General features: G+C 54.4%; 2 protein-coding genes and 1 pseudogene across 2 annotated transcripts; 1 reads left to right on the top strand and 2 right to left on the bottom strand.

The window, feature by feature from the left end:
* The first annotated feature begins 5,545 nt into the window (after positions 1-5,545).
* LOC117096381 (serine hydrolase-like protein 2) lies at positions 5,546-17,466 on the top strand. The gene is made up of 5 exons (XM_033233747.1): positions 5,546-5,606; positions 10,099-10,133; positions 14,223-14,305; positions 15,524-15,620; positions 17,025-17,466. Exons 1-5 carry the CDS (start codon positions 5,591-5,593, stop codon positions 17,136-17,138), a joined length of 345 nt encoding a protein of 114 aa, XP_033089638.1. The 5' UTR covers positions 5,546-5,590; the 3' UTR covers positions 17,139-17,466.
* On the bottom strand, positions 12,264-12,356 carry LOC117096832 (annotated as a pseudogene).
* Positions 17,464-26,330, bottom strand: RRP7A (ribosomal RNA processing 7 homolog A). Its single transcript, XM_033233748.1, has 7 exons — positions 26,226-26,330; positions 24,535-24,677; positions 22,111-22,233; positions 21,257-21,371; positions 20,792-20,889; positions 20,204-20,402; positions 17,464-17,906 (listed from the first exon to the last, which is right to left on the bottom strand). The coding sequence occupies exons 1-7, from the start codon at positions 26,296-26,298 to the stop codon at positions 17,821-17,823; spliced, it is 837 nt and encodes a 278-aa protein (XP_033089639.1). The 5' UTR covers positions 26,299-26,330; the 3' UTR covers positions 17,464-17,820.
* Positions 26,331-27,491: the final 1,161 nt, after the last annotated feature.

The raw sequence follows: 27,491 nt of genomic DNA, 5'->3' as shown, positions 1-27,491 counted from the left end.
CCGGAAGGCGGAGCTTGCAGTGAGCTGAGATCACGCCACTGCACTCCAGCCTGGACAACAAAGCGAGACTCCATCTCAAAAAAAAAAAAAAAAAAAGAAAAAACTTTATATGGACAACCACCACTTAAAAATTTTGCAACAACAGGCTGGGTGCGGTGGTTCACGCCTGTAATTCCACCACTTTGGGAGGCCGAGGCGGGAAGATCACCTGCGGTCAGGAGTTCGAGACCAGCCTGGCCAACATGGCAAAACCCTGTCTCTACTAAAAATACAAAAATTAGCTGGGTGTGGTGGCGCACGCCTATGATCCCAGTTACTCGGGATGAGTAACTGAGGCAGTTACTGAGGCAGGAGGATCGCTTGAACCTGGGAGGCGGAGGTGGTTGTGAACTGAGATCACACCACTGCACTCCAGCCTGGGTGACAGAGTGAGACTCCATTTCAAAAAAGTAAAATAAAATAAAATAATAAAATAACAACAATAACAGCCCAGGTGTGGTGACTCATGTCAGTAATCCTGGCACTTTGGGAGGCCAAGGTGAGAGGATTGCTTGAGGCCAGGAGTTCAAGACCAGCCTGGGCAACACAGCAAGATCCCATCTCTACAAAAATAAATACATAAATAAAAATAACCAACAGCAAGGTTGGTCCAGGTATTCTAGAAGCGGCACTTAGGTAGGATGCTACCGCTTTGCAATTGATTGCTGACATGAAGACTCACACCTCAGCAGTGCCCATTCCGTGGCTGGCAGCCAGTGTCCCAGATGGGCACCAGTCCTGGTGTCAGCAAGTCTCTTTCTCCCACACAGCCGAAATGCCCCAGCCCGTCCTGCCTCTTGTCTTCCTGAAGCTCTGGCCGTGGCAGGCCTGGTGCTCACCCATGCTGCCATCTCAGTGGACAGAGCTGGTCTGTTGCTTTTGCAATCCTTTCCGGAAACCTCCCCATGGAGTCCGAGAAAGCTCTTCAGCCGGAAGCAGCTGAAGGAAATCAAGAGATGGGGGTGACGGCGCCACACACTCGAGCTAATGGGCAGTCGTGGTGGCAGTGGCATTGGCCACAGTAGGAGTCCCAATGTGTGGGACGCTGGGCGAAGGCCTGGGGGTGCGATGGGACTCATGCCCGCCCCCAACCCACCTCCCCTGAGCATCTCCCATCATCATTTGTCGAAGGACGAAGTGGCCCTAAACACGGGTGTATCTGTGCTCAAGACCAAGGGCACCACAACTCTCCCAGGCTCACAGAACAGTGGACACCACAGGCCGTGGGCCACCTACCAAGAGGTCCTGGCCTGCACATCCGCACAGGCCTGGTCCTTCCAAGTAGTCCCAGGAGGCTTTGCGGTGATGTCAGCGGCAATGCCACTGACCAAACTTTTGGGAGTTGTTTTTGGAACACAGGGTGCATATTCTGGGGAGTTCTTTGCCTTGTCTTTAAACTTTATTTGAGTATCATTTAGGTGGCCGGGCCGGTGGTGCATGCCTATAATCCCAAGAGGCCAAGGCAAGAGGATCGCTTGAGCCCAGGAGTTTGGATCAGCCTGGGTAACACAGGAAAACCCTGTCTCCACAAATAATTTTTTAAAATTAGCTGGGCATGGTGGCACACACTGTGGTCCCAGCTATTCATGAGGCTGAGGCAGTGGAATTGCCTGAGCCTGGGAGGTCGAGGCTGGAGTGAGCCATGATTGCCCCACTGCACTCCAGCCTGGGCAACAGAGCAAGACCATGTCTCAATAAATAAATAAATCTCTGTCTGTATCTCTCTATATATTCTATTGGTTCTGTTTCTCTGGAGGACCCTAATACAGATGCCATCACAGGTGAAGTGATTATGCTTTCAGAGCCAAAATTAAGACATGTAGTCTGAAAAACGCAAGTATACTTTCCAGAACAAACCAAAACAATGGCCATCCACTCATGTGTCTCACATTGGAATGTGTGTGTAAATTACTTGAGCATCTCGTTAAAAGGCAGATTCTGACTGAGTGGGTCTGGGATTCTGCATTACAAACAAGCTTCCAGCTGAGACAGATGCTGATCCTGCCTGACCACTGTGGGGGACAGTTAAGTACCTGGAACTGCACTGTGCAAAACAGTGGCAGTTAGCCACGTGTGGCCATTAAGCTGTGAAATGTGTTTGGTCTGAACGGAGATGTGCTGTAAGTGTAAAATACCAGATTTCAAAGACTTGACATGAAGGGGAAAAAAAAGAATGTAAAGCATTCCAATACTTTTTATATTGACTGCATGTTTAAAAGATAATGTTTTTTGCTGGGTGCAGTGGCTCATATCTGTAATCCCAGCACTTTGGGAGGCCACCGTGGGCGGATCACGAGGTCAAGAGAACGAGATCATCCTGGCCAACATGGTGAAACCCCATCTCTCCTAAAAATACAAAACTTAGCTAGCTGTGGTGGCATGCACCTGTGGTCCCAGTTACTTGGGAGGCTGAGGCAGGAGAATCACTTGAACCCAGGAGGCAGAGGTTATAGTGAGCTGAGATCCTGCCACTGCATTCCAGACTGGCAACAGAGTGAGACTCCGTCTGAAAAAAAGGAAAAACAAAGATAATGTTTTTGAGGCGGTCGGATCACCTGAGGTCAGGAGTTCAACAATAACCTGGCCAACATGGCGAAACCCCATCTCTACTAACATACAAAAATTAGCCGGACATGATGGCAGTTGCCTGTAATTACAGCTACTCAGGAGGCTGAGATGGGAGAATCACTTGAACCTGGGAGACGGTGGTTGCAGTGAGCGGAGATGGCGCTACTGCACTCCAGCCTGGGTGGCTGAGAGAGACTCTGTCTCAAAAAAAAAAAAAAATGTTTGGGTAGGTTGGGTAAAATAAAATACATACATTATTAAAATTACTTTCACCTGTTTCTTTTTATGTTTTTAAATGAGAGTCCCAGAAAATTTTTAATTGCATTTGTGGCTTATATTGTATTTCTGTTTGAACAAACCTGCTACAGAATATTAGAAACTGAGACTGTCTAGAAGACTCTGGCCCCCACCATTATTGCAGCTGTAAGTTTGGAGACGGCATTTGCCAGGACAGGTTTATATAATAGGGGTGTATTAACAGATTGGTGGGGCCAGGAGCCAGACTTTGGAGGACAGAGGACTCTGGTGACCTGCCTGGTGTGTAGGCAAGGTCACCTGCAGAGTAGTGTGTATGTGCGCGTGTGTGTGTGTGGGTGGACGCACATGCACGGGAATGCTTGTGTGATAAAACGGGGTATGGGCCAGACATGGTGGCTCACGCCTGTAACCCCAGCACTTTGGGAGACCAAGGCGGGCAGATCACTTGAGGCCAGGAGTTTGAGGCCAGCCTAGCCAACATGGCAAAAACCCATCTCTACAAAAAATACAAAAAAAAATTAGCCAGGCGTAGTGGCACACGCCTGTAATCCCAGCAACTTGGGAGGACGAGGCAGGACACTCGTTTGAACCTGGGAACTATCATACCAAGGGCTCATGGGCTTTGCTGATCTGAGACCAGGAGGCAGAGGCCACAGGGAGCTGAGACTGCACCACTGCACTCCAGCCTGGATAAAAGAGCAAGACTCTGTCTCAACAAAAACGGGGGATTATGAAGAGAGAGGTAAAGAAATGTACCAGCCGAGTGCAGTGGCTCACACCTGTAATCCCAGCACTTTGGGAGGCTGTGGCAGGTGGATCGCAAGGTCAGGAGTTCGAGACCAGCCTGGCCAACATGGTGAAACCCCATCTCTACTAAAAATACAAAAATTAGCCAGACGTGGTGGCGGGCGCCTGTAATCACAGCTACTCGGGAGGCTGAGGCATGAGACTCGCTTGAACCCGGGAAGCAGAGGTTGCATTGAGCCAAGATCATGCGCCATTGCACTCCAGCCTGGGTAACAGAGCAAGACTCCATCTCAAAAAAAAAAAAAGAATTGTACCAGTTCCTGAGAATCACCAAAGGTAGCAGAGCAGGGCCACGTCAAAGCCACGAGTGTAGAAGCCTCAGATGAAGTTCAAAGCCATACAGTCGTAAGGAATGCTAGGAGTCGATAACATAGCGAGTGAATATCTTTGGGTAGACATGCGCAGCTACAGCTGTGGAATAAGATTCCTCCTGAGAGTGAAACTCTACAGTGAACACCAGCTACAGTGCATTGAAGCAGACATTAGCAAACCTTCAAGAGAAAGAGGGGCACTTGTTCTCAGACCAGCGAAGCCCGTGGGCCCCGGTGTGATAGTTCTCCTGTATCTGTATGAAGAGTAGGTCAGTGGCCGGTCAGCATTAGATAAAACAGTCAACAAAGCCAGCTCTGGCTGTGCCATAGCTCATGGCAAGTCACTTCCTCCAGCTGCTCGGCCCACATCCGTGGGTCCATCCCTGACTCTTCCCACTCTCACAACACCCAGCAAATCCTGTTGCTTCCACTTCAAAATGGATTCTGGGGCCCGGCGCTGTGGTTCACCCCTGTAATCCCAGTACTTTGAGTACTTTGAGGGTGGATCAATTGAGGTGGATCCCTTGAGGTCAGGAGTTTGAAACCAGGCTGGCCAACATGATGAAAGCCTGTCTCTACTAAAAATGCAAAAAAATTAGCCAGGCTTGGTGGCATGCCCCTATAATCCCAGCTGCCCAAGAGGCTGAGGCTGGAATCCGGGAGGCGGAGGTTGCAGTGAGCCAAGGTCATGCCACTGCACTCCAGCCTTGACAACAGAGGAAGACTCTTTCTTCAAAAAAAAAAAAAAAAAAAGATCCTGAACCTGGCCACCTTGCACCTCCACTACACTGGTCCTAGCGCCAACGACCCCCAAGCCGGGCCCTCCCTGCTCTGATTCCCCCTCAGCCCACTGTCCTCCTGACAGCCAGGGGATCCAGTTAGAACAATGTGCACACCATTTTTCTTTTTCTGCTCAAACCCAGCCAATGGCTTCCACCCTCACACAGGTGAAGGTCATGTCCTGATGGCCTCCAAGTCTCTTTGTGCCTGTGCCCTGATTTGGCATGGCAGCCCTGACCCATCTCCCGACCTCCCATGGCTGACTCTGCCCCAGAACCCTGGTGGCTACGTGTGTTTTGGCCACACCAGGCACCTTCCCCTGGGGCTTTAGCACTTGCTACTCCCTTGGCCTGGAACATCCTGTCCGCAGATTTCTTTCCTTTTTTTTTTCTTTTTGAGATGCAGACTTGCTGTGTCACCCAGGCTGGAGAGCAGTGGTGCAATCTCAGCTCACTGCAACCTCAGCCACCCGGGTTCAAGTGATTCTCCTGCATCAGCCTCCCAAGTAGCTGGGATTATAGGCACACGCCACCACGTCCAGCTAAGTTTTATATTTTTAGTAGAGATGGGGTTTTACCATGGGGTTCGAGGCCAGGCTGGTCTCGAACTACTGACCTCAGGTGATCAGCCCATCTCAGCCTCCTAAAGTGCTGGGATTACAGGCATGAGCCACCATCCCCGGCCCTCCTCTCCTTTTCATCTGACGTCCTCTGACCTCCTCTTTATTGGCCTCCAGGCACCCAGCATCCTTCTGTCTCTCCCAGGTTACTGAAGACCAGTAGCCACTTGAATGAGGAGTGCGGGGAGCTCCTCCTGCCAGAGGAACCATGAAGGTGGCTGCAGGTAAGGGACTCTGCTATCTAAGGCCTTTGTATATTTGTCACCATTCTAACTGAGGATGTCAAGGACTTGCCCTAGACTAGGCAGGATACTAAGCACTTTGCAAATAGCATCTCACTGAATCCCCCTCCTACCTCACCCTCATCCCATTTATAGCAGGAGAAACTGAGGCTCAGTGTTGCCAAGTGACCCGGGCGAGGCCATACAGCTACTGCACATCCCAGAAAGCCATACTCTGGGAGAGTTTGGTCAACTGTCTTGGACTAAATGTTGGTGAATGTTGCGGCCATGCTCTGCTGGACCTGGGGTGGGTGCCCAGCGTCAGGGGCAGGCTGTGAGGACGTCCCAGGGGCTGAGTGACTTGGGTGAGGCTTTTCACAATGGAGGGTGGAGGTGGTGTGTCTTGCCTTCAGAGAAGCTTCTGGAACAAGCAATTTCTGCACTTTGCTTTTTTACCCAGGAATTTTTTTTCTTTTTTCATTCTTTCTTCTCTCTTTCTTTTTTTTTTTTTTTTTTTTTTTTTTTTGGAGGCGGAGTCTTCGCTCTGTCGCCCACTGGAGTGCAGTGGCGATTCAGCGCACGCAAGCTCTCCTCCCGGTTACGCCATTCTCCATTCTCCTGCCTCAGCTTCCCAGTAGCTGGGACTACAGGCGCCCGCCACCTCGCCCGGCTAGTTTTTTTTTTTGTATTTTTAGTAGAGACGGGGTTTCACTGGTGTTAGCCAGGATTGTCCCTCGATCTCCTGACCTCTGATCCGCCCGTCTCGGCTCACCCAAAGTGCGGGATTCAGGCTTGAGCCACCGCGCCCGGCCACTTTCTTCTTTTTGAGACAAGGTTCTCACACTGTCATCTAGGTGGAGTGCGGTGGCACCATCGTGGCTCACTGCAGCCTCCACCCTCCGGGCTCCAGACATCGTCCCACCTCAGCCTCTAGAGTAGCTGGGACTACAGGTGTGAGCCACTGTGCCTGCCCAGGATCTTTTCTAAGGTGCACTGCAGGCCGGGCTCAGTGAGGCTGCCGTGGCAAGAATCCACTGTCCCCCTCTCAGTGGGACCACTCCCAGCATCACAACTCCAGGGGCCGCCGCTCACAAATGGCACCCCCTGGAGTTGAGCAAGGAGGATCCGGAAGGCCTGATTGTTGGAGAGAAGCAAATGATAAACGGTCAACAGGCACATGAGCGTTAGACATTCTCTGGATGTAACGAAGGAATACAAAGTGTTCTAGAAGAGGACTCATGGCAGGTCCTGCTCCAGAGGGATGGTCCGGGAGGCAGCTCTCCCAAGTTGAGGGAACAGCTGGAGGGAGATGGTGTCGTCAGACGGAAAATGTGCTGAGTTGAGCAAAACAGCCTGGCTTCCTGACACTGCCCGCTGAGTGAACCTGGGACAGTCCTTTCCCTTTTAAACTCCCCTTGTTTGCTCAGGTGACAAGCAAGGTCTTGGGTTTTTTGCGCTCATCGGATCAGGCGAGGTGGGCATGTGCCTTCCCTTTATAAAGTGCTGAGTGATACAGGGGTCAGAAACTCCGGCACCTGGGGGCGGGGTGGGGCGTGTTGTGGAGTTCACTGGGCCAGCAGGGAGAGAGGCTATGGGATGCGTAGGGACTTTGGAGCTGGAGCCAGCCCACCCTGTCCAGGAGCTGGGCTAGTGCTAATCAAGTGGGAATTCAGTCTCGTGTGGCCAGAATCTCCAGTTGCTCAGCTCTAGAAATTCCAGCTAATTTTTTTGTATTTTTAGTAGAGATGGGGTTTCACCATGTTAGCCAGGATGGTCTCAATCTCCTGACCTCATCATCCGCCTGCCTCGGCCTCCCAAAGTGCTGGGATTACAGGAGTGAGCCACTGCGCCCGGCCTAATTTTTGTATTTTTAGTAGAGATGGGGTCTCGCCATGTTGGCCAGGCTGGTCGCGAACTCCTGACCTCAGGTGATCCACCTGCCTTAGCCTCCAAAAGTACTGGGATTACAGGCATGAGCCACTGTGCCCAGCCTGAGGATTTTCATATCTGACAGGACCGTCTCCCTTCGTGGCTCTTTTTTTTTTTTTTTTCTTTTTTTTTTTCAGATGGAGTCTAGCTCTGTCGCCTGGGCTGGAGTGCAGTGGCTGGATCTCAGCTCACTGCAAGCTCCGCCTCCCCAGGTTTACGCCATTCTCCGGCCTCAGCCTCCCGAGTAGCTGGGACTACAGGCGCCCGCCACCTTGCCCGGCTCGTTTTTTTGTATTTGTTAGTAGAGACGGGGTTTCACCGTGTTAGCCAGGATGGTCTCAATCTCCTGACCTCGTGATCTGCCTGTCTCGGCCTCCCAAAGTGCTTTGGATTACAGGCTTGAGCCACCGCGTCCGGCCTACATGGCTCTTTTACAGAGTTTTTCTACTAGTCTTGTTTTCTTTCCCTTTTTTGAGACAGGGTCTTGCTGGGTTGCCCAGGCTGGATTTCAGTGGCAGGATCTCGGCTCACTGCAGCCTCTGCCTCCCTGGCTCAACTCTCCCACTTCAGTCTTCCCAGTAGCTGGGACTACAGGCGTGTGCCACTATGCTCCGCTAATCTTTTAGTTTATTGCGTAGAGATGGGGTCTTGCTCCATTATCCAGGCTGGTCTCAAGCGATCCTCCCACTTCGGCCTCCCAAAGTGCTGGAATTACAAGTGCCTGACCTCCTGCTATTCTTGCCTGTATAATTGTTCCGTGTGAACTTTAAAATCAGATGGTTTAGGCCCCCACCAAAAAATCTTGTTGGTATATCATATATGTTAGTTTAGTGTTTTTTTTGTTTGTTTTAATTTTTGAACAGAGTCTTGCTGCTCTGTCACCCAGGCTGGATGCAGTGGCACCATCTCAGCTCACCACAAACGCCTCTGCCTCCTGGTTCAGGCCATTCTCATGCCTCAGCCTCCCGAGTAGCTGGGACTACAGGCGCCCGCCATGACACCTGGCTAATTTTTTTGTACTTTTAGTAAGGATGGCATTTCACCATGTTGGCCAGGCTGGTCTCAAACTCCTGGCTTCAAGGGATCCACCCGCCTCGGCCTCCTGGAATGCTGGGATTACAGGCACAAAACACGGTGCCCAGCTTATATATGTATGTTTAAATAATAAAATAATAATGTTAATAACAGTAATAACAGTAACCTGTGCACCCATCACACAGCTAAAACAATGGCACAGCACCTGTTCCTTTGAACCCTCTCCAGCCCCTCCTGGACCCCACCCAGAGGTAAACACCTGTCTATTCATTCAGCAAGCACTTTGGGAGCCCCTCCTATGTGGCAGGCACAGTTCTGTCCTGAGGATACAGCTGTGAACAAGGCAGACCAAACTGTTTGTCCTCGTCGGAGCTGAACTCTAGCAGAGGAGAGAAGCAGTCAATAGGCAAAGGATGAAGTGCCTTAGAAAGTGCTATGAGGGCTGGGCGTGATGGCTCACACCTGTAATCCCAGCACTTTGGGAGGTGGACAGATCATCTGAGCTCAGGGGTTTGAGACCAGCCTGGTCAACATGGCAAAACCCCGTCTCTACTAAAAATACAAAATTAGCTGGGCGTGGTGGCGAGTGCCTGTAGTCCCAGCCACACTGGAGTTTGAGGCAGGAGAGTTGCTTGAACCCGAGAGGCGGAGGTTGCAGGGAGCCAAGACCACACCACTGCACTCCAGCCTGAGCGACAGAGGGGAACTCTGTCTCAAAAAAGAGAAAGCGCAATGGAGAAAAATAAGAAGGAGTGGTGGGGAGGCCTGGCCATGCAGGTATTTGAGAAAGATTTATATGGGGGAGGGAGCGGCCCTGCCCCTTATCCATGTGGACACCTGCAGCTCTAGTCCCCGTGTGTCCTGCTGGACGGTTCCTTACAACACCCCTCAGTTCACGTCTCCATCCCTTCCGACCGCTGGCAGCTTCCAGCTTGCGATGACCCCCAGGCCACAGGGGACCCTCTGTCCTTTCTTGACACCCTCCCATGCAGCCGTTCTCGAGGGACATTGCTCGAAGGAACTGCCGCGTGTTCAGCCTGCAGCTGAGGCCGAGTTGTTGGCCACCATCGGATGGGGGCAGAGAACCAAGTCAGCACCCGAAGCTGAAGCTGGCACCACCCAGGCCCCGCAACTCCGCTCATTTTTCTTTTTTCATTCAATGTCTTCTCAACAAACGATGACACGATTGGTACTTACTTCTTGCTTTTTCCTATGAATGAGTTTCTCAGAGATGAGAGCTCCACCATCTACCCGGCTGTCAGCCTAAGCTCCTGCCCTCATTTTGCACCGGCCCTTTGGGGTGGCTGGTGAGGGCCCGTGTGGGCTGACAGGTCCGTGGTCAGTCGGCCATGGTCGAGCCCTGGTCCAGCTGGACCCCAGGACAGGGAGTCCTGGGCAGCTGAGGACGTCGGGGGCAGGTGAGAAAATGAGCCCTGGCTGGAAAGGCCTGGGGGGTCCCAGCAAGTCACGGAGTGTCCCCTGACCCTGACGGACAGCACTGACGCCACTGTCTTTGTGCTTCTGCCTCCAGGTCTGGTTCTGAACAGAGACCAGAGGATCTCCTGGGTGAGTACCGCTGCCTCTGCGTCCCCCCCCCCCCACAGTTTGCCTGTTAGCATTTTGTTGTTTTTGAAAATACAGGCTGAGCGTGGTGACACGCCTGTAATCCCGCACTTTGGGACGCCGAGGTAGGTGGATCACCTGAGGTCAGGAGTTTGAGACTAGCCTGGCCAACATGGTGAAACCCCTTCTCTACTAAAAATACAAAAACAACAACAACAACAAAATTAGCTAGGCATGGTGGCACATGCCTGTAATCCCAGCTACTCGGGAGGCTGAGGCAGGAGAATCGCTTGAATGGGAGGCAGAGGTGCAGTGAACCAAGATTGCACCACTGCCCTGCAGCCTGGGCAACAGAGCAAGACTCCATCTCAAAATAAATAAATAAATAAAATAAAATAAAATAAAAATTACATAGATAACATAATACATAACTGTCAATGTAAGCATTTGTAAGTGTGCACTTCAGTGGCATTAAATAGAGTCAGTGGAGGTGAGGAGAGGAGATATTCTAGGCACTGGCCACTGCACAGGGAAAAGCTGGAAGTCAGTTCGGTGCATCTGTTGAGAGCGGGATTCCTGATAGAGGCTGTGAAGAGGGGAGGGGCAGGATGCCAAAGTTCTCAAAAAACAGCGTCCCATCTGGAGGCCTGGAAGTGTGTCACTGGAGCACTTGTATTAATAGAAACTTGGCCATCTCTGCCACTGAGGGGCTGTGTGACCTTGGGCAAGGTGCTTACCCTCTCTGAGCCTTGGTTGTCTCATGTGCAGAAAGAAAGTGCTTTCATTCATTCAGCTGGTTTCTGAGCAGCTTGGCAAGGGGAGCCACGCCCCGGGCCTGCCTTTGAAGGGTTGTTGTTGAGACTAGGTGAGGTCATGTGTGTTGAGTGGCCTCGCACACTGCTGTCGCTTCAGGTGCTCGTGGCCTGTGCTATTTTGTGATTGTTCAAGAACGATAGAACACGGGACACGTGTGAGACACTGTCATTAGAGGTGGGGACGCTCTAACTGCAGGGAGTCTGCTGAGAGCTGCTCCCCAGGCCCAGGCCAAGAGATGAGGCTTGGACCAGGGTGTCAGCCAATGGTCTGGGAATGTTAATGTGTTTGTCTTTGATCCGTGTGGGATTTGTTCTTGAGCATGGTGTGAGGTAGTGATTCGTTTTTCTTTTTTTCATGTTTTAAAAGTTCTATTTTTCTTTTTTTTTTTTTTTTTTTTTTTTGAGAGACGGAGTCTTGCTCTGTCACCCAGGCTGGAGTGCAGTGGCCGGACCTCAGCTCACTGCAAGCTCCGCTCCCCGGGTTTACGCCATTCTCCTGCCTCAGCCTCCCGAGTAGCTGGGACTACAGGCGCCCGCCACCTCGCCCGGCTAGTTTTTTGTATTTTTTAGTAGGGACGGGGTTTCACCGTGTTAGCCAGGATGGGTCTCGATCTCCTGACCTCGTGATCCACCCGTCTCGGCCTCCCAAAGTGCTGGGATTACAGGCTTGAGCCACCGCGCCCGGCCAAAAGTTCTATTTTTCTTTAATTTTATTATTGTTACTATTATTATTATTATCGATATAGAGTCTTGCTCTTGTCGCCCAGGCTGGAGTGCAATGGCACGACCTCAGCTCACTAGAATCTAGCGATTCTCCTTCCTCAGTCTCTCGCGTAGCTGAGATTACAGGCGCCCTACAGCATGCTGGGCTAGTTTTTTGTGTATTTTTAGTAGAGACGGGGTTTCGCCATGTTGGGCAGGCTGGTTTGGAACTCCTGACCTCAGGTGGTCCGAATTTTTTTTTTATTTTTTTGGAAAGGAACATTTCCCAAATTTTTTTTTTTTTTTTTTTTTTTTTTTTTTTTTTTTTTTTTTTTTTTTAGACGGAGTCTCGCTCTGTCGCCCGGACTGGAGTGCATGGCCAGATCTCAGCTCACTGCAGCTCTGCCTCCTGGGTTTACGCCATTCTCTCCTCTCTCGCCTCCCGTAGCTGGGCTACAGGCGCCTGCCACCTCGCCCGGCTAGTTTTTTTTTTTGTATTTTTAGTAGACGGGGTTTCAGCGTATTAGCCGGATGGTCTCGATCTCCTGACCTCGTGATCCGCCCGTCTCGGCCTCCCAAAGTGCTGGGATTACAGGCTTGAGCCACCGCGCCCGGCCCCAAATTTTCATATCATGCTTGTACAGGGGCCTCGCTAATCTTCTCTGTATTGTTCCAATTTGGCAGTCTATGTGCTGCTGAAGCAAAGCACCCACATTCTATTTATTTATTTATTTATTTATTTAGAGACCAAGTCTTACTCTGCCATCCAGGCTGGGGTGCAGTGGCCCAAGTTTGGCTCACTGCAACTTCTGCCTCTGGGGTTCAAGCAATTCTCCTATCTCAGCCTCCTGAGTAGCTGGGATTACAGGCGCCTAATACCATGCCCAGCTAATTTTTTGTAATTTTAGTAGAGATGGCGTTTGACCACATTTGCCAGGCTGGTCTCGATCTTCTCACCTCAAGCGATCTGCCTGCGTCGGCCTCCCAAAGCGCTGGGATTACAGGTGTGAGCCACTGCGCCCAGCTTAATTGTTGTATTTTTAGTAGAGACAGATTCAAGTTTGCCTGTTCCTCTTGTGCCCAGGAAGCCCCTCCTGTGTGCAGGCCTGAAAGGCTTGGTCACACCCCACTGTGAGATGTGGCAGCTGCCATATGAGAGCACGCAGGCCTTGAGGACAGTATGGGAACCCCTGTTTCAGGGAAGGCACCTCAGGTCATTTTGGTCTGAGAAGCAGAAAATAGCTGGAGGGCCAGGGTGGAACCAGGGCAGTGCGTTTTCACGGGTGTGTGTGTTCATAGCCATAGCAATTTTATATTCACCATGCTGGAGGTGGAGGAGTATCGGGTGTGATTTCATAGAGCTGGTCCTTACGGGAGCTTCCTAGAATTAATCCACTGAGCATGCATTTATGAAGCTTCTCCTCTGCGCTCTGTGTGCTGAGAACTAGGAATAAAGAAAATGCTGAGAGCTCCTGCCCTTAGAGTCCTCAGATCAGAGCAGCACAGTCCAATGGAAGCAGAGTGTGAGCCTCGTGGAACTTGACATTGTCTAGCAGCTATATTAAAAGAAAACAAGCCCAAGGCCGGGTGCAGTGGCTCATGCCTGTAATCCCAGCACTTTGGGAGGCCAAGGCGGGCAGATCACCTGAGATCGGGAGTTCAAGACCAGCCTGACCGACATGGTGAAACCCTGTCTCTACTAAAAATACAAAATTAGCCAGGCGTGGGGGTACATGACTGTAATTGCAGCTACTTGGGAGGCTGAGGCAGGAGAATCGCTTGAACCCGGGAGGCGCAGGTCACAGTGAGCTGAGATCGCACCACTGCACTCCAGCCTGGGCAACAAGGGCAAAACTCCATCTCAAAAAAAAAAAAAAAGGCTCTATCAATTGTTCTCATATTTTTATTTAACATCCACGATGTTATCTCAGATGTAATCAACATAAAACTTGGCTGCATTATTTTGCATGCTAAGCTTTCCAAATCCAGCTTCGTGTCACACCTACAGCACATCTCACTGGAGCTATCCACATCCCCGCCATCCAGACGTGAAATAGTCACAAGACAGGGCAGGCAGGGCTGTGGAGGACGCCTGCAGGGGCCATGATGGAGTGCCCATCCTGCACTGTGGTCCCAGCAAGTTTCTTCCTCCTGGCAAGAAGCCTGTCCCAGGCTGGCAGGGGACGGCGTGAGGTGCAGCCTACGGACTGGGAAAGGGGTGTGGAAGGGCCATGCCTCAGTCCTAAAATCCAGGCCCAGAAGTGGCCCAAGTCACTTCTCTGCCTTTAATCACACAGCCATACCCAGTGGCAAAGGAGTATGGGAAACGGAATCAGGCTGGGTAGCCACAAACCCAGGAAGAGGGGAGAATAGACCTGGAGAGGGCAGGAGTCTCTGGCCACCAGGGGCTAAAGAGCCTTCGATGAGGTGATGTGGTGGGGTCCTGGGCTCGGACCCAGGGTGGATGGCTAAGGTGCCCATGCCAGGGCTTAGCCGCCCCAACAGATGTGGGTTTTGGGCCCACAAGAGTGCCTGTGCCTTGCGACAAGAATTCACCATGCTTTTGTCTCTGCAGCCTGAGAACAGCTTTGACTTAGTCAGCAGGGAGCTGTATGCGCATTCCATCAGGAAGCTGCAGGCCCATGTCCTGTTCATCAAGTGAGTCTGGACCAAGTGCCCTTCAGTCACCCCCAAAAGACACATGGGCGCCAGGAATCTCCGGGAGGGAGCCCTGGCATGAGGTTCCAAGTTCTCTGTGTTGCCCACACCGCTGAGGCTCAAGACCTTTTTCGGGAAGCCCCCCTGGCAGCAGGCTCATGGAAGGAGGAAGGTCAGAGGAGGGGAGGGCTCAGGCAGCAGGGGATGGGCCAGGGCCGTCCCATGCCTTTCCACAGGTGTCAGCGGGGGCATGCCCAGGAAAGGCTCCATGACCAGTGAGCACAATCTCCGCTCACTGCAACCTCAGCCTCCCGGATTCAGGCGATTCTCCTTCCTCACCCTCCCAAGTAGCTGGGACTACAGGTGCCCGCCACCACGCCTGACTGACTTTTGTATTTTTAGTAGAGATGAGGTTTCACCATGTTGGCCAGGCTGACCTCCATCCCCTGACCCCATAATCCACCCGCCTTAGCCTCCCAAAGTGCTGGGATTACAGGCATGAGCCACCGTGCCTGGCCCACCATAGACAATTTTTAAGCCATAAAAAGAAACGAAGCACTGAGATGGGCTCCAGCGTGGATGAACCTTCACGCTAAGTGGACGAAGTCAGACCCAACCATCTACGTGTTGTATGACTGCACTCACGCTCAAGTCCAAATAGGGTACACTGCAGAGACAAAGCCAGTTCATGGTTGCTCAGGACTGGAAGCCTGTTGGGTGGGTGGTGTGTGTGGTGTGTGTGTGGTGTGTGTGTGTGTGTGTAAGCGCAGAGGTTCGGGACTTCATTGGGGGTGATGAAAATGTTCTGTAATTGTGACGATGGTCTCACAACTCAACGTATTAAAAACCATGGGATTGTAGACTTTCAATGGGAGGAGTGTAAGATGTAAATTCTCTCAGAGCAAGTGTGGACTCCAGAGCCTGTTCAGATCCCAGCTCTGCTATTCAGGGCTGTGACTGTGGCCAAGTCCTGAACTCCCTGCGCCCCAGCAGGGCTGTACCTTAAGCACTTGCTTGCGCCTGGCTTGTGCCAGCTGAGTGTGAGCTGAGATTAACTGAACCTCAAATCCAACCCAGGGTCAAGGGACCCAGCTGTGGGAGGTGGGGTAGCCCAGGCTTTGGTTTCTCCTCAGAGGCCTGAACCCAGGGCAGGAGGAGGGCAGTGCTGGGAGGCAGTTCTAAGATGAACCCCAACAACCCCAACTCCTCACTTTCCAGAGCAGTCCACGGATATTTTGATGTGAGAAGAGAGAGTTACTCTGACAAGGAGTCCCTGTCGTTCATGATACACACGCTGAAGTCCACCCTCAAAGAGGTAAGGAGGGGCTCAGGCATCTGGTGTCCAGCCACTGTCACCCACTCTGGTCCCACCTCACCCATCTCTTCTCATGCGCTGGGAAGACCCCTGGTCTGGCCCCAGGCCCAACAAGTGACCGCCAGGATCTCTAAGGCCTCACGCTCCACTGTGGTCAGTCCCTAGAGGCCTGGGGACACACGTCGTCAGAATTCAGGAAACAGAGACCTTTGGTGGGGAGAGTCTTTTATCATCCTCGAGCACCCACCCTCCTTCCTGGGCCAGGCACAATTAGATGACCCAACTGCCAGAGACAGGCCCACAGTTTTTATTTTATTTTTTGAGACAGGGTCTCATTCTGTTGCTCAGGCTGCAGTGCCATGGCTCAACCATAGCTCACTGCAGCCTCAAACTCCAGGGCTCAAGTGATCCTCCCACCTCAGCCTCCTGAGTAGCTGGGACTACAGGTGCACGCCATCATGCCCACCTAATAGTCCCACTTTTTTTTTCTTTTCTGAGATGGAGTCTCACTCTGTTGCCCAGGCTAGAGTGCAGTGGCAAGATCTCGGCTCACTGTAACCTACACCTCCCGGGTTCAAGAGACTCTCATGCCTCAGCCTCCTGAGTAGCTGGGATTACAGGCATCTGCCACCATGCCCAGCTAATTTTTATATTTTTAAGAGACGGGATTTCACCATGTTGGCCAGGCTGGTCTCAAACTCCTGACCTCAGGCGATCTGCCCGACTTGGCCTCCTGAAGTGCTGCTTTTGCAGACAGGAGCCACCGCACCCAGCCTAGTCTCACATTTTATAGGCTCCCAAACCACAGCAGAACACCTGGCTGCCTCATCCCTCTGCACCCATCGCGCCAGTGGGTGTGCTGGCTGTAGGTGGGGGTGGCTGTGCCCGGGTTCCTGGGAGCACCTGGTGATTCACGGTCACCTACCCACAAACACCTGACTCTGGGGCCTCTGCAGGTTTCCTGGTGTTGTCACAAAGGGAAGAAGCGCACCTGTGGCTGGCCGGTCACCTGGTCAGAGCCAAGGCAGACAGGGCCCTCCCGTCTGGCTTCTTGAAGGCAGACACAAGTCTGCAGGCTGCTCATGACCCCATCTGATTATTTTTTCTCATGGGGACCTCCTCTAATACAATCACAGCAACCCTGGCCTCGACCCTGCCCTGTCCCTGCCGTGCAACTTCACAACTCAGCTGGGAGGCCTCCAAGTCGCCAGGGCTTACACACCTCCTGGGGTGCTATGGACTGACCCGGCTCCAAGGCATTGAGTGTGTGGGAAACTCACCATGGGAGGTGCTCCTGCCCTGCAGGGAGCCAGAAGGCTGTGGGAGGGCTCCGATCCCAAGGGCCTATGGAGCTCCCTAGGCTCCTCTGGCCACACCTCACCACACACCCTCTCCCTTCTCCAGCGGTTCCAGTTTGTGGAAGTCCCAGGCAATCACTGTGTCTACATGAGGGAACCCCAGCACGTGGCCAGTATCATCAGCTCCTTCTTACGGCGCAAACACACGCTCACAGCCTAGCTGTAGCTCTGGGCCTGGAACTATGATGACCTCGTGCTGCCAGACTCAACACTGGGAATGTGAGTTCCCGAGCCCCGCAGCAAGGCCAGGCGTGTGGGGACAGGCCTCACTGGTCTTGAAGCCCAGTCTAGGATGTAGCCAGGGGAAGGAGTGAGATTCCAACTTCAACATCTGTGACCTCAAGGGGGAGACAGAGTCTGGGTTCGGAGGGCTGCTGTCTCCTGGCTAAAAATCTCCAGCCAGCTGCAGGAAGGAAGGGCGGGCTGGGGCCACCTAGTCTTTCCCTGTTGCCCAACTGGGTGGAAAATAAAAGCTTCTCGCATTCTCACTGCTTTTGAGGCTGTTTCGCTACCATCAAGAGCTTTTCCATTGAGGGAAAAGGGAAAACAGAGCGGATTCATGCAGGGTCCTTGACAGGAGGGTGTGGAGGCAGGAGGCGGATGGGGCAAGTCGTCCTCTGCGCACGTCCAGGTCCCCAGGACTGCTGAAGTCCAAGACCTGAGGGGTGGCCTGGCCCTTCACTCCTGGCCTGTGTGGACTCTCATGGGGCTGTTGGACGTGGTGGCCTCAGCCTGAGGACCGTTTCCCAGAGCTCGGCCTCTCGGAGACGGCTGCAGGCCCTGCCTCACCTCACGTTCTTCCTGGCCCTGCACCTCCAGCCATCCACTGCGGCTCTCGCGGCTCAGTAGGGTCGGAATTTGCGCTGGGCCCGCAGCAGCTCGATCCTCTGCTTGTCCTCCTCGAACTTCTTACGCAGCTGCGCTAGATCTGGGGGCGACAGGAGGCGAGGGGCAGGGTCAGACAGCACGCCCCCGGGGCAGCCGGCTTGCTCATGCCCCACCCCTCCTCCCAGTTATTGTGGGGCACGGGGGGCATGTCTCCCCCACCGACCCAGCCCCCTTCCCAGCTATGCTTTGGGGGCAGGGTCTGGATCCTGTAAGGAAACAGAATCCGACGGCAGGCCGAGTCCAAGGGCAAGGCCAAAGTGGGAGACGCTGGCACCCCGAGCCTGGAGATGAAGCCCTAGCAACAAAGCAAAGGCATCCGCCCCCACCCCTGCGCAAGGGGGAAGGAAGGAGTCCTGACCGCTCGGCCTGGAGCGACCCTGAGAATCGGTAAAGGGACCCCACCCCTAGTGCTGGTGAATGCCGATGGCAACTCTGGTCACCGGGTGGTCCAGGTCAGTGGCAGGCTGATGGCATGGAGGGGAAAGCTGAGGGTCTAGAGCGAGCACAAGTGGGAGCCAAGAGGGCCAGCGAGGCAAGGAAAGCACCAGTGACTGGGCGGATGGCTCAGGGCCTGCTGCAGAGCCTGTCCCTGTGCCCTAGCCAGGGCAAGGAGACTCCTCTCCTGGGCCCACAGGGAAGCTGTCCTGTAGACAGGGACACCAGGCAGTGGGGCAGGAGGCTCAGCCACAGCACCAGGAGTGGGTCACAGGTGATCAGGTACACAGCCAGGGGAGGGTCCTGTGCAGGCCACCTGACACACACCACACACCCTCACACCCACACACACACCACCACACACACACCACCACACCCGCACACCCACACACACCCGCACACCCACACCCACCCGCACACCTACACACCACACACACCCGCACACCCACACACACCACCACGCACACACCCGCACACCCACACCACCACCACACCCACACCACACCACACCCGCACACACCACACACCCACACACACCCGCACACCACACCCGCACACCCACACACACCCGCACACCCACCCACACCCGCACACCCACACACACCCGCACACCTACACACCACACACACCTACACACCCACACACCACCACGCACACACCCACACACCCACACCACCACCACACCCACCCCACACCCGCACACACAACACACCCACACACACCCGCGCACACCACACCCGCACACCCACACACACCCGCACACCTACACACCACACACACCTGCACACCCACACACACCACCACACACACACCCGCACACCCACACCACCACCACACCCACCCCACACCCGCACACACCACACACCCACACACACCCGCGCACACACCACCACACCCGCACACCTACACACACATACCCGCACACCCACACACACTACCACACCCGCACATACCACACACCCACCCGCACACCCACACACACCCGCACACACACCACCACACCCGCACACCTACACACACACCCGCACACCCACCCGCACACCCACACACACTACCACACCCACACCCACCCACACACCCACACCACACACACCTGCACACCCACACACACCACCACGCACACACCCGCACACCCACACCACCACCACGCCCACACCACACCACCACACCCGCGCACACCACACCCACACACACCCGCACACCCAGACACACTACCACACCCACACCCCACACCTACACACCACACACACCCACACACCCACACCACCACCACACCCACACACCACCACATACCCACACACCCGCACACACACCACCACACCCGCAAACCTACACACACATACCCGCACACCCACACACACCACTGCACACCCGCACACCACATACCACCACACACACACCCGCACACACCACCACACCACACACTACCACACACCTGCACACCCACACACAGGCGCTGTGCAGGGCCACCTGACACACAGCACATACACAGACACACACACACCACCACCAACACCATCACCAACTCAACACACATACTCTGCAGCATCCTCCCTGCACCCACAGTGGGTTCGGAGGACCCCTCTGCACTCGAACTCCTTGTTGGCTGGAGGCTGAAGAGCGCCAGCACTAAGTGCACAGGGGCCCAGAGGTGGGCACTGATGACCCAGGGTCCCACCCACTGAGCAAATGCATCTGCCCCGGGGGATGATGGGGGACCACCACACAGGGTGCTGCCAGGCTGGGCCTCTTTCCACAGAGCCTGGTGAGAGCCCTGTGCTTAGACGCCCTCCCTCCGCGACCAGCAGGTTCAGTGCCCGCTGTCAGGAGCCCTGGCCAGAGGCCTCATCCATAGTTGGGGCCAAGGCGGAGGGGCCTGAGGATGGGCTGGGCGTGGCTTACGCTCCATCTTGCTCTCTCGGTGCTGCCAGGCATAGAAGTTGAGCAGCTCCTTTCGGGCGCGCTTCCGTCTCTCCCTCTCCAGCACCCGCAGGCTGGCTGCTTCAGTCCGGGGGAGCACAGGCCGCCGGCCCCGGCGGGTCACCTTCACCCAGCCCTCCTCGTCAGGGACCCCCTCCTCCTCCTTGGCCTTAGCTTCTTCCTGCAAGGAAGGTGATCCCGTCGTCCAGTCAGCGCCTGGGACCTCCTGCAGCCTCCAGCAGCCCACCCTCCACGCCCTCCTCCCAAAGTCAGAACTGCCCTGAGCCCCGCCCCCCAGGGACGGGCTGCTCCCCTCCTCCCAGCACGGTGTTGGGGCTCAGGATGGCGGGGAGGGCACGGACCTGCTGGCGCTGCCTCCTTCTCCACTATGGACCATGTGGAGACTAGACGTGTCACCCAGCCAGGCAGCCCAGGATCCAGCAGGGAAAAAGGGAGCCTGGCCTCTACACAGTGGCTAAGGACCGGCCGCCACCGCCCTCCCTCTGGGGCGCCACCTTCCCACAGCCACACGGGCGATGCGGTGCCCAGCCGACCCTGCGGAGCCTCTACCTCAGCGATCTTCTGGTCATACGCCTCCATGAACGTGTCCACTTCCAGCCTCAGGGCCTCAGGGTCGGGCATGGAGTCTGCGTAGTCACTGATCCACTCTGAGGAAAAGGGAGGCAGGGAAGCGAGGCTTCCTCAGGCCTGGCATTTGGGCCCCACCCCAGGGCCTGCCAGGCTAATGGAGACCTTTCCCCACAGGGCCTGGGGCGCAGGTGCTAAGGAAACCCCAGGGGCTGCAAGCTGGGCCCTCGCTCTGCCTGCCCAGTATGCCTGTGCCGCGGTGCCAGGGGCTCAGGCGAACGACTCCCTGGGGACCCAGACACAGCCCCGCGGTCCTCCTGCCCAGGCCTCCACACGCCACTCTCAGGGAGCATGGACTTGGCTGGTGACATTCAGACATGTCCCCACAGAGTGTCCTGCCAACCCAGAGCCCAGAAAGGAGGTGCCAGTCACCCCCGCAGCACTCACTGTGAATGCCAGTCTTCACAGGGTGGCTCTCTGTGGACACCAGGGGGCCCTTCAGGGCCAAGGCCGCTGACACCCCACTTGGCTTCTGGAACACCACGTAGGCTACCTGGAACCCCTGAAGAGAGAGAGATGTCAGAGGCTGGGGGCTCCTCCGCATGCCAGGCACAAGGTCTCCAGGCCCGCCCTCAGCCTAGCCGCGGGCTACACCAGGGGAGACAGTGCTAGGCTATTCCTGAGCCATGGAGAGAACCAGAGGCCATCCCATAATCCAGGTCAAGGGCAGCCACACCTCCAGTGATCCTGCTTCTGCAGGAAGTGACAGCTGTTCCCAGCTCTTCCTCAGGAAGAGGGGACACACAGGCTGCTGTTCTTCCAGTCACAGGAGGGATGCTGTGGAACGCAGGGGTCGCCCTGGGCCAGGGCAGGCTTTTGGAAGCCAGGCCTGGGCACACACACCCTGCCAGATGCCACTGTGTGGGGAGGAGGTGTGGGCTCCAGGGCCACTGGGAAAGCCGTGAACAACAGTGTTCCTGGAGACCCGGCCCCTAAGCCTGGGGAAGGAGCTCCCTCAGCGGGGGAAGCAGGAGGGCAGCCGGGGGAGGCCCTGCAGGCGCCCAGCAGAGACGGTCCCTGAGCATTAACACAGGACGGAAAAAGACAGGCAGGAACTGCAAGGATGTGGCAAATCTGAGAAGGAATCGCAGGCTTTGTCACCTGGACAGCCTCCTACACCACACACGGTGAGGACGGGCTCAGGACCACAGAATGCTCTGACGTCCCAGTGCCAGCTCCCCCACACACTGGGACAATGCCCCACCCCCCACTCTGGTGGAACCCCGTGCTTGGTGGCTCACCGGAACCGGCTTGGAAAAAAACTTCGACCTTGATTCCTTTGGGCCCTCGGCCAGGTCCGGCTTCTCCTGCAATTCTACAGACTGGACGAGGCCACAGGATGACAGGAGGCGGGACAGGCTCTCCTGCCGCAGGAAGAGGGAAGCCAAGTGTGAGCATCTGCAGGGGCATCCGAAAGCCTCCCTCCACCATGGGTGGCACTGCCAGGGGACCAGCGCCCCTGAAGGACTCAGAGCCACAGCCACATCTGCCCAAGCCGGGAGCCTGTGGGCACCACAGCCTCCGACCTGTTCTGCAGGGATAATATGGAGGTCAATATTCCTGCTCTTTCTCTTTTTTATTTTATTTTATTTTTTTGAGTTGGAGTACTGCTGTGTAGCCCAGGCTGGAGTCCCATAGTGTGATCTCGGCTCACGGCAACCTCCACCTCCAGGTTTCAAGTGATTCTCGTGCCTCAGTCTCCCAGTAGCTGGGATTGCAGGCGCCCACCACCACACCCGGCTAATTTTTGTAATTTGAATAGAGACAGGGTTTTGCCATGTTGGCCAGGCTGGTCTTGAACTCCTGACCTCAGGTGATCCGCCCGTCTCGGCCTCCCTAAATGCTGGGATTACAGGCATGAGCCACCGTGCCCGGCATATTCCCGCTCTCTCTCATTGGAGACAGGTGGGGACATTCTTGCTGTTACTCTGATTTTATATATATGACAAGTTTTACTACCTGAATCAGCAGTAGTTACACTATACTGTGACAGTCAGGATGGAGGCTGTCTGAATCAGCAGTAGTGACCCTATGCTGTGACAGTCAGGATGGAGGTTGTCTGTCTGAATCAGCAGTGGTGACCCTATGCTGTGACAGTCAGGATGGAGGTTGTCTGAATCAGCAGTAGTGCCCCTATACTGTGACAGTCAGGATGGAGGTTGTCTGAATCAGCAGTGGTGACCCTATGCTGTGACAGTCAGGATGGAGGTTGTCTGTCTGAATCAGCAGTAGTGACCCTATGCTGTGACAGTCAGGATGGTGGTTATCAGTGGGGGTTCTGGGATGTGCTGCTGGGTGTCCACCTGGGTGCTGACTACACAGGTATGTTCTGTCTCTGGGATGCAGCGAGCTGGACACCTGCCACCGGGGCCCTTCCCTGTACATATGCTGCACTTCAAAAAGGTCAGAACTCACACCCCCTCTTCTACACGCTTCTTGTTTTCTCTAAGTTTAGAGGAATGTTTTAGAAATTAGGGTTTATTTTTGAAAACTAATCCAGGAATTCCCTTGGCCAGGGGCGGTGGCTCACGCATGTAATCCCAGCACTTTGGGAGGCTGAGGGGGTTGGATTACTTCAGGTCACAAGTTCGAGACCAGCCTGGCCAACATGGTGAAACCTTGTCTATACTAAAAATACAAAAATGAGCCGGGCATGGTGGTGGGCGCCTGTAATTCCAGCTGCTCGGGAGGCTGCGGCAGGAGAATTGCTGGAACCTGGGAAGCGGAAGTCACAGTGAGCCATGATCGCTGTGCTCTAGGCTGAGCAACAGAGGGAGACTCCGTCTCAAAAAAAAAAAAAAAAAAAAATCCAGCAATTCCCTTAGTTTAGTTTTTGTAAAAAAAAAAAAAAAAAAAAAATTAACAGTTGTGTTTGGATAAAATTAGAGGCACTTTTCATTTTTTTATACTTTCCTACTTTCAAATTATGGACACATATAATCTCAAAGAAAACACGTAATTCAAACAACTTCGGGTAATACGTAAAAAAGCCTTGGGCTACTTAGGATTACACTTTTTTTTTCCTTTTTTTTGTTTGAGTCAGAGTCTCACACTGTTGCCCAGGCTGGAGTGCAGTGGTGCGATCTTGGCTCACTGCAACCTCCACCTACCAGGTTCAAGCAGTTCTTGTGCCTCAATCTCCCAAGTAGTTGGGATTATAGGCGTGTGCCACCATGTCCGGCTAATTTTTGGGTTTTTTTGAGATGGACTGTCACTCTGTCGCCTAGACTAGAGTGCAGTGGCACAATCTCGACTCACTGCAACCTCCGCCTCCCGGGTTCAAGGGATTCTCATCCCTCAGCTTCCCGAGTAGTCAAGACTACCCGCACACGCCATCATGCCTGGCTAATTTTTTGTGTTTTTTAGTAGTGGCGGGGTTTCACCATGTTGGCCAGGTTCGTCTCGAACTCCTGACTTCAGGTGATCCACCCGCCTCAGCCTCCCAAAGTGCTGGGATTACAGGCATGAGCCACCATGCCTGGCAGGATTATACTTTTAAAGACATCTTTAAAAAAGCAGTTCCCTGACTGGAGATCAAGGCAGCCCTCTTGACACTCTCCTCTGGGGCTCCCATTAGCTGTGTCCCTCTCACTACCAAGGACTTGGTGGAGGCCAAGGGAGCCCCCACCTAGAGCCCACAGGTCCCCTCCCAGACACTAGCTCACCTCTGTGCAGTATGGGGGCACATTGAGGACAAAAAGAGTCCTCTTCTGAGGCCAGATGGACTTGGTGCCTTGTCGAACGCCGTGTGCTCTCACATAGAGGTAGTGAGAAGCCTGCTGCTTTTCGGAGAACTTGATTGGAATAGCTGGAAAGGAAATGGGAGGGGAGGGATGGCCAGGCTACCCTGAGCTGAGGCCAGCAAGACATTCACACAACTTCCTTTCTCCACATCCCTGTCTAGTCCTATCTGCTCATCCATCCATCCATCCCTTCACCAACCCCCCCACCCTACCCTTTGGCAAAGCCTGTGCGGGTTCTAAGAGTCTGCCCAGGAGGGCCTCCCAAGGTGGTGCAGGGAGAGAGAAGATAAATGGGAAAAGATTACAGATGGGGGCGCAATGAAAGGGAAGCTCGAACCCTGCAGCTCTTGGAGTGAACACCCAAATCCTAACCGTGGCTGGAAGCTCCGAGACCCTGCCTGCCACTGTGGCCTCTTCTCGTACCATCTTCCCCCACCACCTTGGATTCTCCCTGTTCCCCTGGGTACACCAGGGCCTCACACACGCTGGCCTCTCTACCGGGTGCACCACCCTCTTCCCTCCTGCTAACCTTCAGGTTTAGCTCAAACCTCGCTTCCTCAAGAGAGCCTTAGCATCACCCTCCACTCCTCCTGCCAGGTCAGATCCCACTGCCTGTGCCTTCACAGCTTCTCTTAACAGTCTGTAGGCTATACTGATGAGATTCTTTGGTTAATCACTGCCACACCCATGACTGTAATCTCATAAAGCTAGGAACTGCTTCTATTTTTCTCACACCTCCGTCAGACTACCGGTTGGCGTAGAGCTGCGCTCCCGGAACTCAGCAAGCTCAGTTGCAATAACGGAGAAGACAATTACCAAGTAAGCATACAGCAAGCTTGTATCAATTATGAAAGAAACATTCCAGGGTCATGGGCTGGCAGAGGTCTTCTTTCCATAGGCTATCAGGGATGGCCTCTTTGAGGAAGCAACATTAAAGCTCAGACCAGAAACGCCACTGTGCAACAAACTGGCACAGCACGTGCAAAAACCCAGAGGGGGAAAAAGCACCTTGCCTCAGATGAACAGAAAGAGCTTTAGGTCAGCACCAGTCAGACCATGTGGCCCACACTGGTTAAGAAGTCTGCTTTTTGTTTTAGAAGCGACTTGATAAAGCTACTGGAGGGAATGCAGTGGGTGTGGGGCCTATCGTGGGCGTGTGAGACATGCTGTAACTTAAATGGCTTTAAAAAGAACATTCTGGTACGTGGGTGGAGAACAGAAGCAGGGGCAAGAGAAGGAGGAGGGCAACCAAGTAGGAGGGCCGATAGCCCAGTAAGAGCTGATGGAGGCTGAACTACAAGCAGAGGCGATGAGAAGGGGATGGGCTCACCTGGACGAGCGAGTGAGGACGGAAATGGGTTTGCCCTGGGTGAGAGGTGCACAGAGGTGGGCTCACCCAAGGGAAGCGTGGACCAAGACAGGCTCGCCCCGAGAGAGTGGGCAGGCAGAAGGGCGCCGCGTGGGTCCTCGGGACTCCAAGGCTGGGGCCAGAGGCTGCCGGAGCTCACACCCAACCGTGCGGCCACTCCTGGGGACTCCCGGCCGCCGCCAACCCCCAAACACCTCCCGGCGATGCCTGGCCGCCCCCGGTCTGGAGTTCCGGAGCCCCTTACCTGCGTAGCCCGGTGGGCTGGGGATACAGTTCTCCGGGTGCCGCGCCGCGCGCTTCCTCCTGCGCGCCACCATCTTGCCGCCAGGGAGCGCAGGGGCCGCCGGGAGTTGTGGTTCGGCGCCGGCGCGAGCGCGTTTCCGTGGCGTCTGTCCCGCCCCCTGGCTCCAGGCCCGCCTCTCCGGCCCCGCCCTCCAGGGCCCAACCTTCATCAGCTCAGAGTCAAATCAGCGCGCGAAAGTGGGAGGGAATGTCAGCGTTGACCCCGGCCAGTCACGAGGGCGAACTCAGCTTTCCACTCATGCATTCACACATTGAATAGGCACTGTGAGAGAAATCCAGGATGGCTGCTAGGTTTTCAGTCGGGGCAACTAAGAGGATGGTGTTGCCATTGACTGAGATGGGGAGACCGCAGGAGAGGGGCCAGCTTGGGGAAAATCGAGTGGATCAGTTCTCTTTGGGCCATGGTGAGACGCCCATTAGGCCTCTCAGGGGAGATGTCAGGTGGGCAGTTACATGTGAGACTGAACAGACTGAACATCAGAGGTGTCAGGCCTGGAGCAACACACCTGGGACTGGCCGTGGATAGGTTACTGAAAGTTATGAGAGGGGCCGGGTGCGGTGATTCATGCCTGTAATCCCAGCAATTTGAGAGGCCGAGGGGGGCAGATCACTTGAGGTCAGGAGTTACAGACCAGCCTGGCCAACTTGGTGAAACCCCGTCTCTACTACGTACAAAAATTAGCCGGGCGTGGTGGCGCATGCCTATAATTCCAGCTACTCGGAAGGCTGAGACAGGAGAATCGCTTGAACCCAGGAGGCGGAGATTGCAGGGAGCCAAGATCGCCCCACTGCACTCCAGCCTGGACAACAGAGCGAGACTTCGTCAGAAAAGAAAAGAAAGGAAGAGAAAGAAAGAGAAGAGAAGAGAAGAGAAGAGAAGAGAAAAAGTTAGGAGAGGGTGGGATCGCCAAGGGACCAAGTGTAGACAGGGGAGAAAAGAAGTCCAAGGACTCCACTTATCTGGACTCCAAAGGGCCTCTCAGACCGTGTACCCACCATCCCTTGATAGATCTACTATGTCTCTTCTCCCAGTGTACAGTTGCTTCTTGGAAATGCTGCCGGCCCCTTTGGGGAAAATTAGGAGACTACTACTGCAAATCTTTGTGGTCTCGAGGGGACCCAGCCTCCCTTTCAGTCAGTGACCTCCGGGTCTGAGGCCTAGCTTAGGCCTGGAAACTGGGTGAGGGGTTGGGATTTTCCATCAGCA

Source organism: Trachypithecus francoisi, unplaced genomic scaffold (genome assembly GCF_009764315.1).
Source record: "Trachypithecus francoisi isolate TF-2019V2 unplaced genomic scaffold, Tfra_2.0 Lachesis_group14, whole genome shotgun sequence".
Classification (NCBI taxonomy): Eukaryota; Metazoa; Chordata; class Mammalia; order Primates; family Cercopithecidae; genus Trachypithecus; species Trachypithecus francoisi.
This window is presented reverse-complemented; position numbering and strand designations above follow the sequence as displayed.

Excerpts from the sequence above, each read along its gene's own strand:
- LOC117096381 (XM_033233747.1), top strand. Across the intron at positions 14,306-15,523 it reads GCCCATGTCCTGTTCATCAA|AGCAGTCCACGGATATTTTG; the intron begins GTGAGTCTGGAC and ends CTCACTTTCCAG. Across the intron at positions 15,621-17,024 it reads TGAAGTCCACCCTCAAAGAG|CGGTTCCAGTTTGTGGAAGT; the intron begins GTAAGGAGGGGC and ends TCCCTTCTCCAG.
- RRP7A (XM_033233748.1), bottom strand. The coding sequence starts at position 26,298 with ATGGTGGCGCGCAGGAGGAAGCGCGCGGCGCGGCACCCGGAGAACTGT. Across the intron at positions 24,678-26,225 it reads CAGCCCACCGGGCTACGCAG|CTATTCCAATCAAGTTCTCC; the intron begins GTAAGGGGCTCC and ends TTTCCTTTCCAG. Across the intron at positions 17,907-20,203 it reads CCGAGAGAGCAAGATGGAGC|ATCTAGCGCAGCTGCGTAAG; the intron begins GTAAGCCACGCC and ends TGTCGCCCCCAG.